At 43.9% G+C, this 12,822-nt stretch overlaps 2 protein-coding genes across 2 annotated transcripts in view; both read right to left on the reverse strand.

Annotated features, from left to right (window-relative positions):
- NR2C1 (nuclear receptor subfamily 2 group C member 1) overlaps positions 1-12,822 on the reverse strand; it is a 90,771-nt gene that overhangs the window by 29,761 nt on the left and 48,188 nt on the right. The window lies entirely within an intron of this gene.
- NDUFA12 (NADH:ubiquinone oxidoreductase subunit A12) lies at positions 2,114-9,808 on the reverse strand. Its single transcript, XM_065741215.1, has 4 exons — positions 9,690-9,808; positions 9,074-9,156; positions 8,242-8,329; positions 2,114-2,395 (listed from the first exon to the last, which is right to left on the reverse strand). Exons 1-4 carry the CDS (start codon positions 9,776-9,778, stop codon positions 2,215-2,217), a joined length of 441 nt encoding a protein of 146 aa, XP_065597287.1. The 5' UTR covers positions 9,779-9,808; the 3' UTR covers positions 2,114-2,214.

A 12,822-nucleotide genomic window follows, 5' to 3' on the forward strand; every position in this document is an offset into this window, starting at 1 on the left:
TCACAATCTGATGATGAAAGTTCAGCATCATTTGTTAGAAATTCTATAATGTAAGTTTGCAACTAACTAGTCTCTATACAGAATTTAGCACTCATTATTCCCAGTTCAAATGTACCTATGCACCCTTGTGTGTCCAGTGGTTGCATAGCACACATGTTCATGTCCTGATTTTTTTTAGTCTGCTGACATTTAATAGGAGAAAAATCCTGAACCACAACCTCTAAGTAAAATGCTTAGAAGGAATTATAAATGAAGGTCTCAAAGGGTTGACTAAAAAAATCCCCAAAACCTGTAGGTGATTATTTGATATATAAACTAAGAGAACCACTGCCTTTTTCTCAAAATCTTGCTTTGTGTCTGTTCTCAGTGTTGATCACATGTGGCCAAGTAGCATTCCTGAGCATCTGCAAAATCTTCCACTCTGGGCAATGATGTTGTGTGGGTGCAAGTGATGTGAAACCACAGCAGAAGGAAATGGCCAGGCCCAGGGAGAGGCATGGTGACAATGGATGCCATCAATGGTGTCCTCTTGTAATGGTAACGTTGTGCTGACCTGGCCTGTTGGACTACCAGGGACATGGTGAACTCTCCTGGCAGTCACCTCCATGGAGGGGGGCAGGGCTGGTGTCCTGCCATACAGCTCCAGTCAGCTCAGTGGCCTTGGAGGTGGCATACATGAGGCACACGTGGTACTGCAGTAAGGTCTGTGATGCAGAGCAGTGTAGCAAACCCAAATATGAACCAGGGGTTCAGGGGTTTGCACATGGGGAGATGATTTCCATCTGGTCTCAGGAAGCCCCTTCTTGGCCATTCTTCTCCCAGCTGGAGACAGGGCAGAGGGTGCAGCCCAGTCAGCCACCAGGGAGGAAGGAGCACTCTGGGTAGGGCCAGCCAGGTCTGTGGGATGTGCAAAGGTACTCCCAAAGACACAACTTCAATATCAAAGCAGCCCTGAGTACTGCACGGCTCCTGGAGGAGGTAGCTGTCTTCTTAATGGTACACGATTAGTGTGTCAGATAGCTGCCCCTTTAAAAGTCACATTTAGGAGAATATTCCTGTCATTGCTTCAGTTGCACTTGGTTGAAGACACCATCTGCTGCAGCACTCAGATGGCTTGGCATTTGAAGTGTCACTTAGATCAGAAAGCGATTGAGCAACCTCGATCTACTGAGGCAGATGTCATCAGCAAAGGTGAACTTCCACAAGCGTAGGACGCTGCTAATACACTGAGCTGAATCACAGGGGCGTTTGCAGAGAGCCCTGTGAAAGACTGCAGGTGTTCCTTCATGAGCTCACTTTATTTCCTGCACACACCTTCTGCAGTCTACCTTGAGGAAGCACTTACAGGCGCCGTCAGTGCAATTCTGCTTTCGAAGCCCAGCACATGCAGTCCCTGCAGTGTAGAGCAGGATGGGTGAGGTCTGGTGCTCTCCAGAGATGGACTGACAGCATTTTCCAGCCATTGAAGCCTTGGCTCGCTTCAGCTCCATGGGACAGGAGAAAGAGCCATCTTCCTGCCTTCCTGCGGGACGCTGCCACGCGCGCAGCACATAAAACTGTGCTGAAATGTGTTCAAGTTGCAGACCAAAAACCCACATGACAAAGAAGGAAGAGGCTCTATTGCTGCTTGCCACCAAAATGAGTCCACCCTCATTGACTTGACTCCTGCAATTCTGATATAGACAGTTATGATATCCCCTCTCAGCCTTCTTTTCTCCACACTGAAAAGTCAAGATACATTGCCCCAAGCAGAAATCTGCCTCCATTGCATCTCTTAGGTCCCCTCAAACGACTGCAGACCTTTAAAGCCACATCACAAGAGGGTAAATATCCTATCCCAACCCTTGTGAGAAAATCTCTATGACACAGAAGCAACAAAAAAAGATTTTTGTGACAGGGGTCTATCTTTGCACTTGCTTGTATTTTTTTGAAGTTGTTGCCATGATTACTCTGCTAAAAAAAGTGAGGGTTGTTTACGTGAAGACAAGAGCCACTAAAAAAAATGACAAAAAGCTGAGTATCTAACAGAAGACTTGCTGTGTACTGTCCTCTACCTCTTCCCAGTGTTTTCTCACTTGGTTTCTGCCCCCCCAGTTCAATAAACAAAACTACAGCAGTTAGAGGAAGCTTGTATTTTAAATACAACTAGTGAAAATACGATTTACACTCAAAGCCAAAGTGGAGGCAGATCACTGTTTGTTGATGCTTTGGCTGTTACTTGCTAGCTGTTGTAGGTGGGATCCACTCCTGTATCTTCTTGCGCGTAGTAGAGTAAGGGACATACTGCCTGGGAGTGCCACTCAGGTTGAATTGATGGTTCTCCCAGATAAATTTACGAGCAACTGGAGGATGAGTAGTTGGAGGGTCATCCGTCATGGAGTGAAGCCAGCGATGCCTTAGGAGAAAAAAAAGACACGCTGTTAAGGCACATTAAGGAGCACTGCATCATCTACACAGAGAAGACAGACAGTAAAACGGCACAAAAAGAAGCTGTGGGTTTTTTGGTTTGTGTTTTAATCACCAGAAAACTGTGCTGTACATCAATACTTCAACTGTCACCTCCAAAGCCTTCACGAGGCTGCCGTTGGGATACGGAATAATCCTAAAACCTAGAACAATCCTAATAACCTAAAACAGTCACATAAATGTCGACTGGCTCCACAATAAAGTGATTAATACCAGTCAGTAACGGAGTAATTACACATGATTCAGTCATTACCTTTTACCTATGAACTTGTGTCAACCCTACCCCATGCAAATAACATTAATGATCAAGGAAAACGTTTTCCATAATAATTTACAGAAACACTTCAGCACGGATAAACTGAATTGATTTTATCCCATTTCTATTTCAGCGCCCAAAGCAACTTTCAAAACAGAATCATTTTGTTATAAGGCAGTTAACTGGGCATGCAGCATGAAGTTCATGCAATGAGACAGAAGTAAGGCTTTTTGCAAGCCTATGTATACTTTTACTGAGATGGGATTAAAAGAGACTTCTGCTAATCGGCTTTTGTCAAAGACTTCAGCTAAAAATATTAAGTTCTCTGTTATTAGTTGTTATTAGAAAGCCCGAAAATTACATCTTCATCCTCCATCAACAGCTCCTGCAGACTGCACTGACACAGCAACACAAAATCACATTAAAAGCAGTATGAAATAGTTCTATGTGATTGACCAATGATGATACCCTTTAAAGAGTTCTACAGAGGGTCAGGTATTTTTTCAGTCGAGTGACTTCTAGGCATTTATTTAGAAAGAAAAAGAAATAATAACTTCAGATATGACTTCAGTTAAAAAAAAATCACTTAAAAATATAGAATTATGTTATGTCTTCAGCTGGAAAGGATCTTAAAGATCACTGAGCTCCAACTCCCCACCATGGGCAGGGCTGCCACCCATCAGATTAGGGTGCCCAGGACTCCATCCCACTTGGCCTTGAATGCCTGCAGAGATGGGGCACCCACAACCTCTCTAAGCAGCCTGTTTCAGCACCTCACCACCCTATGAGGAAAAAGTCTCTCAAACATCTAACATCTACCTAACATCTAACACATTTAAAACCACTCCCCCTCATCCTATCACTGTTGAGACCCTGTCAAAAGTCAGAGGATTTCTGTTTGGAGGAAGGAGATCCCATAGCACCTTCCTTCAACAGAGGGGTAATTTTGGGAGAGCTGCGGGCATACACTCACACTCATAGCCAGCATCCCATTGCTAACACAAACGCATCGTACTTCTCACCATACCGCTCCATCCTCCCATGTCTCTTGCCCCCCTAGAAAGCCATACACATCTGGAGGGAAAAAAGAGCTTTTTTGGCTAGAAATGCAGTCACAAAAGCCCTGACAGAAAGGCTCGAGCAGATGGAGCACAAGAAATGCATTAGCATTAAAGCTCAGATAAAATGGACTATATTTCAAGCTTACAAAATGCCTTGCACCTCTTTCTTTACAAGTGTACATACACACACTTCTCCAAATGTGAAATTATTATAATACCGAGTTTATTTACCCATTTAGCTCAGAAGACAGAAAACAAAGTTTTATTCTCCATTTTAGAGCATATAGCTTTGCAGTCTTTCAAAGATTAAATCCATGAAGTCTTCCAAAACACAGTGTTTTGGAGTAATGCTCTATTTGCTTTCAGGACTTTCTGGTACTACAACATCAAAACAAAACTGAGCTCAAGTTTAAATGGATCAGCAAAAAAAAGCCCCATTAAGTCACATTTTCTCACTGAAAGCAGAAATGAAATTGCTAGCTACAGGTGCTGAAACAACCATCTTCAGAAGATATTTCCAATATTTGTGGTCTCTTTCCCACTTAAAACATACACAGAAACAGAAAGCTTCGCTTTGGAAAGACTTTCCCCTTGACAATATTCCTCAAAGAGTCCTTTGAAGCTTCGGTGTCTCAGACTCTACTCCCAAATGCTCAAGGAAAGCTTTTCATACACCAGACTGAACAGCAGAAATAAAGAGATGTGACATGTTGCAGATGGGCAGACTTCTGTATTAACTCTGCCCATAAATCCACGCATGGAAAAATAGGATTCAAAAGCAAGTAATGACTTAGAACCTGAAAAAGAGCAGACAGCTTATAAAAAGCAAAGAAAATGAGGATAGCAGCAGCTTGAAGAGGCTGAAGCAGTTTCCTGAGACACAAAGCAGCAACACCAGTGCTGAGGTAGGTAAAGTCTTCAAACTCCTGCCTGGATGAAGAGATGGGAGACACCTCAAAATACCTTCAGGTGCAGTCAAAACTACATAGGCTGTTCTCCCCATTCTTAGGCAAATATTTAAAAGCAAAGAGACTTCAAACTGAAGCCACAAGGGACTGGAGCCACTGATGTACAAGCTGTCAAGAACTGGTGCAGCACAAACCCCAGCGTCACTAGTGTATGCACATCTGCAAGCTTCAGTTGCTGGCTTCCTAAGTTCAGGCTACTTACCAGCTTCCTAATAGCTACTTACTTTTCCCCAGACAAGCTAAGCATGCTGCAACAAGACAAAGGTTAAGGTGAGCGTTATGATCTGAGGGCATTTGAGTGCTGTCCCAAGTGAACACAAACCAGGGATTTAACTCTGACTAGCATTAACTAGAGGGACTTTTTCATTATTATTAAAGACAGCCTTCATTTATCCTTCCAGGACTGTGGATGGGAATAGGAGGAAAAAGGGACAAGAAACATCCATGTGTACCCGTGGAAGAGAACGGATTTCTCATGCAAGGTACTGCAAGATACCACTGTACAGCAATGTTACAGAATCCTACTTAGCTAAAAACTCCACACCAGCATTTAATCTAGTTATGAAACACAAGCTGATTGTGAGGCTACTAAATGGATGAAAATTTTACTCCCTCCTCTCTTTCCTGATTAAACTCTTATTCTCACAGGCAAACTTGAAAAACACCCATTTTACAGAGAAGCACATTTCCTTTCCATTCTGGGATATGCTTGCACTTGAAGTCTCACATGCTCTATACCTCCCTCTTCCAGCTGCCAGATAAGCTAACAAGAATGGTGGATTATTAAAATTAACTTAAATTTGAAATTTTGTGTTATGATATTAGCACTCCTACAGCCCACTGTGCTGCACAGCATTGCAAGGGCAGTACCAACCATTCCATAAGTGTTGAAAGGACTAAACCAAATGTGTCTCCAACGAAGAAGATACTGTCACCTTCATTCTGGTGATAAGAAAAGCAAACCCCGAGTAATAATAAGATAATAAACCCCAGGGTTAAATAAGATCATTTAAACCAGAAGGCTACGTATCCTGCTACAGCAACTTCCCACAGCAGCTGCAGTCCCAATTCCCTGCATAGCACATGTATGTCAAAACAGCTCTTGATTTCCCTCACGCTGTGGTTTCAGCACATCCATTGTCAAAAGACATCACACCAATTATATCAGAACACTGAAAACACTGAATAGTTTACAAAAATGGTGCTGGGCAACGTTATTGCATGAGACATTATTCCGTGCTGCTTCTTCCTCTTCTCCAGTAACTGGCTGAAAGCTAAAGCTGACAAAATTAATTCCTATTACATTTTTTTTTCCAGACAGTTGTTTTCAGAACTTTCCAATATGCCAAGGTGTTTTTTCCCCACTTCATCATGCATGGGATGCGAGGTTCACCTGACTGCATCTCAGCAGCCCACACTATTCCATAATCCTGAATGCACACAGCTGCCACAGTGCTGTCCTTTAAGACGCACGGTGTACTCAACAACCACAAACATGGAGCTTGCTCAGCTTCCCTTATGCAGAAGTTCAGGAAGGATTAAAACTAAGAAATGTATAACATTATTTACCTGTTGTACTCTGGACAAAATGAAACTGTTAATATAAGTTACCTGAGTCTAATTAATCTCTAACAGATTTAGGGGTTCAAGAAAGCTATTGTTTCTCATATAGTTGTACAAACTTAGTGAAAGAGCACAGAAGAGGTCACTGATTTAGATTCACCACAGAGCCAGGATTCCTACATAAGAATACATATCCAATGATGCCACGGGATTGTAGAACCATTAAGGTTGGAGAAGATCACTGAGATCATCCAGTGCAACCATCAGCCCATCCCCACCATGCCCACTATGTCCCTCAGTGTCACATCTGCCCGTTTCTGGAGCACCTCCAGGGACAGTGACGCCAACTGGACAGCCTGTGTCACTGCAGCACCACTCTTCCTGAGTATTTTTTCCTACTATCCAACCTGAACTTCCCCTGGCAAAACTCAATGCCAATGTCTCTCATTCTATCACAAATACCTGGGAGAAAAGGCTCACCCCCACCTCGTTATGACCTCCTTTCAGGTCACTGCAGAGAGGGATAAGATATTCCAGAGCCTCCTCTTCTCCACGCTGAACAATCCGTTTCCTCAGCTGCTCCCCATAAGGCTTGTGCTCCAATTAGAAAAACAAAATATAACAATACTCCCCCAGGAAAACAACATAAGAGTATTGCACAGCTAAACTTCCTGACAAAATATCTTTGAATGTGGGACTGCTTAACCTTTCATGTCTCATTGCACCCATCAGCGTTGATAATAATGACAAGCTCCTTCTAGGGCTTTTTTTCCCACAATAACAGGAAAGCTTTTCACCTCACTGCTTTATGTGATGTAAACAAGCTGCTCTACCTAGAAACATGACCGATACTCAGAAATAAACTCTTTGTCAAAGACCATGTCACTAGCTGCATCCTTACATAAGCAGGAGCAAAGAAGAAGGAACACAGTGCCTCAAAACAAGGATAACCTTGAAAACAGGCACAGCCTTACAGTGAAAAGGATGAAAACTGGAACCAAACAGCAGTTACACAGTCAGCCAGGACCAGCACTGCACTGGCATGAACTTGCCAGTCATGGAGATTTTTAGATGATAATGCCACTTCTAAAACCCAGCACTATAAGACTCACGCTGAAGATGAAAAAAGGAAGCACTGACTGCATTAAACGTAATCTGAAGACAGAGAGAGTCTGAAGCAAAACTGACTGCCTAGACAGTCTGCCCACACACTGCTCAAATGTTCTAACAAGAGCCACATCACTCTGTCTCTCATGCCCACATCATTTAAACCTATTCCATATAGCAATGCATACAACTTTTTACATTTCAGATGCAGTGTCTGAAAGCTGCACTGTATCTGTTTGTGTTTCTTTTTGCTGGAGTACACATAAGCCAAAACTCTGGGCTGTGATGCTTCCCGGTGTCCAAAGCATAACCCTCCCATCCTGTGATCCAGTGGCTGCTCCAACAGTCACTTCTGAATGCTGAATACTCCCCTTCCAAGAAAGGAACGGTGCTTTGAAGAGGTGAGAAGCTACAAGAACAGGCACCTTTTGCTCCAAAGAGCGCTCCTGGACACAGTGGGTCATGGACCACAGTGGAACACCACTGGACCACAGTGAAGCTGTGGTCCACAGCTCCTGGACCACAGTGGAGCACCACTGTTGGTTTTCTATCAGCTTTCTTCTCTCCCTCACTAACTAATGTATGACAGTCTATGAGAACCCAGTTAGATGGTACCCTTCTTCTGCAGCTTAAGCATCCAACAAAAGCCTTTCTGAAGTGAAATTAAAACCAACCAGTCTGAAGCTTTTTTTGTCATGCTGCATCCAAGAAAACTTACTGTCAAAAACTGCTGTATCATTTTACATCTTCTGCTTTGCAATATGAGAACATGCACATGCAATTACACAATTTATTCAAGTTCTTAAGTTAAATGTCTTACCATTCAGGGGGCACCATACTTCCATCAACTTCCCAAAATGTATTTTTGCCGTTCATTTCACTAGTATATACGACCCATCTGTGTCGACCTTGGTTAAATGAAGAGAAACACTGTATAAACTTAAGAAAATACATTATTTTCATGTAAAGCATAAAGTTCTTGAAAACACAAGGAAAATTATTTTGCCTAAAAATATCTGCTATTATGGTCCCTCACTGCAAGATAAGTACAGCTATGAGTAGGAAGCAGACCAGGCTTTTGGTTTTCTGAGCTTTCTACATCTCTGGTGTCACTGTAGTCTTGCATTGCTGAACATTGTGCTCGCACACAAGCAAAGAGAAATGAAGGTGGGCAGGCAATAAATCCTAATTCACCAGCAGTACAGGTTGGCTGCCACTAAAAAAAAAAATAAGAGAATGGCTCAGGTTGGAAAAGACCTTAAAGATCATCAAGTCGAACCAAGACCTAACCAAACTACCCTAAACTCTAACAACCCTCCACTAAATCATGTCCCTGAGCACCACACCCAGATGGTTTTTAACCATATCCAGTGATGGTGACTCAACCACCTCCCTGGGGAGCCTATTCCAGTGTTTAACAACCCTTTCTTTAAAGAAGTGGTTCCTGATAGCCAACCTGAACTTACCCTGGCACAACTTAAGGCTATTTCCCCTCATCCTCTCACTGCCACTACTGAGAAGAGACCAACCCCACTCTTGCTGTAAACACCTTTCAGATACTGGAAGAGAGCATTAAGCTCTCCTCTCAGCCTCCTTTTCCCCAGACTAAACAGCCCCAGTTCCTTCCATCTCAATCACATCAGTACACATACCAAAGAAGTTTCTTTTGTCTTCATAGTACTTGTTTCCGTATTTGTCAACTCCTATCAGCGTACCAGTCTTCAAATCGTTGACCCTGCGAATTCCCAGAACAGCTTTTATTACTTTTGTCTCACAGTGAAACTGCAACAGACGTTTTTCAGAGGTTGGCAAAAACGCGTACTTAACACTCAAACACGTGTAGGTAAAGCAAAGTAAATAAACAAAACCCAAACTATTCGGATGCAAGGAGTGTAAACAATCCCCACAACTGACAGCAGCACACCTTCGCTGCCAGGACACTAAAGCCATACCGAAAGGCTCTGCGGGGGCTCCACACGAGTTGACTGTGGCAGATAAAAGCACGCCGTAACACCCATAAAGCCTCCAGTACGGTGTGAAGGGAGTACCACAGGCACACCTACGACTTGTACTGTACCCTCGCGCTTTAAAGTGTTTTGCAAAGGTTGTGCCTGCAGCACCTCGCGGTGGCCGCGGCCCACCCACAGTGCCCGGCACAGCGGCAGCCGACAGGCAGGGCAGCGGCCGCCAAGGTGACCCCGCGGGATGGGGCGCTGCGGCGAGGGCCGGGAGCCGGCCGCTGCCCGCTCCGGCCGCGCTCCTCGTTACCTTAGGAGCTGCAATATAGCGCCGCGGACCCCTCCGTGGCCGCCGAGGTGCTTGAACGCCCGCTTCACTAACTGCACGTACTCCGCCATCTTGGGACGGCGCCACAGCGGCTCCGAGCCCGGCCCCGCCCTGCGTCGGGATTGGCGCGCCCGGGGCGGCGCGGCAGTGACGGGGCCGTGCGGCCGCCATCTTGACGGCGGCTCGCGGAGCTCCGAGAGTGCGCGGGCAGCCGTGAAGGGGTGTGTGGGCTTATCTCTAGGGCCCAGTCGTGGCCCCCAGAGAAATGAGTGACCTGGGCCTTGGCATCACTGCCCTCACACTCAACATTTTCCTCCTGACGCCTTTTTAAATTTAAACAGTGCGCTATTTCAGCACTCTGTTGTGTGAGCGCAGCATTTGTTCCGCACCGCTTTGCGGGCTTCAGCACACGCACAGCTGTTATCTGCGTTTTCACAAGCAAAACTCTTACCAAATGCATTAAATTATTAAAATACGCTCAGGTAGTTGTACACATAGCAGGCAGAAAGACAGAGGAGGTGCCTTTACAGCCGGAATTCACTTGTTTTGTGACTTCACAAACCACTATTTTGCTGTAAGCTACTGAAGAATGAAAAAACGAATAGTTAAAATGAGGCCAGCCAAATTCTGGAGCACTTAACAGCTCCAACTCCCAAAACAGTTTCTAAGGCTACTCATGAAGCTGGGACCGCCTTTGCTAGCAAGCAGTTTAATTCTGATAACGTTTTCTCTGCTGGCAGTGGTCTGGCTAGGATTGTTGTTATTCTTTTCCCCAAGGGTTACAAGGAATAAGCTCTAGGTCATTTAAAGGATCCAGGTGGTACCATGTGTCCTTACATTTAGACTTGACACCACTGTGGAGGATGGCACTTTCCAACTCAAAGATAAGAGATTAGCATCATGATGTGACTTTGATCCTGCTTTTATGGAACAACGTTTGGAGAAGCAGCAATTTCTTACAGCATCTTTATGTTACATTTTGATTTTTCCTCAAGCCAAGTAAGCCTCTACCAGGAATTTCATGCCATTAATCCAACTGCTCAAGTCCTCTTGCACCTACTGCTTTTGCTAACATCTGGTCAGCACTCACGAAAGCCATATCTTACCACTCTGTTCAACATCACTCCCAAACTCTGTGCAGATATCACAACTGAATAATGTGGAATGCACACACAACCACAGTGCTTTCCTAAGAATTTACTAGACCACCTTTGGGAGACAGCGTTTGCTTGACTGTAAAACTCATGGTCCCATAATTATTCCATTTATTGGTCCCACATGGTCCCATAAATATTCCCATTTATTCCCAGTTTCTAAGATTTGACGCTAAGTCTCTGTTAGATATGCTGTGCCCTGAGAGTTCTGTATATTGAACCTCACTGTCTTAAAACTCTGGCTAAACAAATTTAATGCCTCTTCCCCCCCCCCCCCCCCAGTCCCAACAAGTCGCACAGAGAGACAGAATGCCATTCCACACAGGCCCTGAACACATCAGATAACTCCTTTTCTAATACAGAATCACACTGTAGTACACAAGAAGATAGATCCTTTTCCTGAATGATCAAAGATTGCACAGAAGAGTCTCGTTGAATCCTACATGTTTTATTTTTTTTTAAAGAGCTTTATTCAGTGATAAATTGATCTTGAGAAACTTAAAGTTCAGGTATTTCACAGAAAGTGTAAAAAGCCAACCCACAAATCAGTTCAATATTTACATTTTACCTCACAATATACATATTTTAATTGTTTGTCTATTCCACTGCTAATCCTTCTACTCTTTGTATGGGAAGTCATATAAATTTATGCCGCAATGATTTCACAACTAAGGAACATACATTTGCATAATTAATTGGAATTCCTCTTGTAATTAAAATAATAAACCCAACACACAACAGACCCAGCTATGTAGATTTTGAAAATCTGCCCCATCCTTCTATAACTTCTAAGTCTCAGAAACAATGTCAAATTCTCACCACCATTCTCCACATTTTGTTAGCCCAGCCTCCAAACATAGTTTCTCTCACTCAGGTCTGAACAGTGCAATCTCTAATGCTTTCCCTCTTGGATTTGTTGCCTGTCCTATAACCCACATTATTTCCCAGAAGCACAGTCCAAAAAGGTTTTTCACTTTGTCTTCAACTGCTTTAAAAGAGATGGATTCACAGTCTGTAACCAAGGTGCAATGTTACTGAAGAACAGAGGTATTTTGTAATTTTCAGAATATCCCATAAACATCCTGGTGTGTATATACTTCTGTGACAATACTAAAACACTCAACAACTGTACTGGCACTTTTAGAATAAACTCATGCCACTTCTTGGGAACCACTCAGGCCGTCTCACACAGCAACTGCCTTTACCTTTCATTTCCCAATGGTGGAATTCCATTGGCTATAGTGTGAAGGAAAATCCCACTTTTCTGAGAGCCATCATAAAACAAAGCGTGTGTCCGTTCAGCTTGCTCTCTGGTAAGACCCAAAGCTGAAGCACGGTTGAGGTCTCCATAGTGGGGCTTATGTATGTGTTCAGTATCAGCAGCAACAAAAACCCTACATGTCCAAATGTGACCACTTTGAACAGAGGTCAACTCCAGTGCCATGACTTAGGACACATTTGGTTCCTACACTGGAGCCAAAATGCACAACCCTGAGTTCCAATAAAAGATTCATGTAGCAGAAGATTGTGTTATGTATTAGCGGTTGCTCTCAGGGTGAGAGTAGCACTTCACGCTGGAGAGCTCAGAGGGTAAAAGGAAGACTGACGTGGCTGGACAGGGCTGCTTACAGGCATGGGTTAATGTGGGTTTGTGCACAAAGGAACAACAAAGCTCGGGAGAGAAGGGCTTATACAGAAGTATGAGGAGGAAAGGCAGGACTGTTAAGAGATGTTGGTTGAAGATGCTGCCTAGTAACCCCATTGGAGAGTTTCTAGACTTTTGCTATTAACCAGAAGAGCACTTCTTCCCAGAGAGCTCTTCCTTTTTTCCTTCAGAGGTGACTAGGGGGCTGTGGAGTATTACTGGTACAGGAAGGAGCAGGTAGTCGATTAGCAGCCTGACCAGAGAACAGGGCTCTGTGGAAGTACAGAAGGAGGAGAGTCCAACTGCTTATTACCTG

The sequence above is a fragment of the Cyrtonyx montezumae genome, unplaced genomic scaffold, assembly GCF_038088225.1.
Source record: "Cyrtonyx montezumae isolate F1298 unplaced genomic scaffold, pur_monq_1.0 scaffold_3, whole genome shotgun sequence".
Classification (NCBI taxonomy): domain Eukaryota; kingdom Metazoa; phylum Chordata; class Aves; order Galliformes; family Odontophoridae; genus Cyrtonyx; species Cyrtonyx montezumae.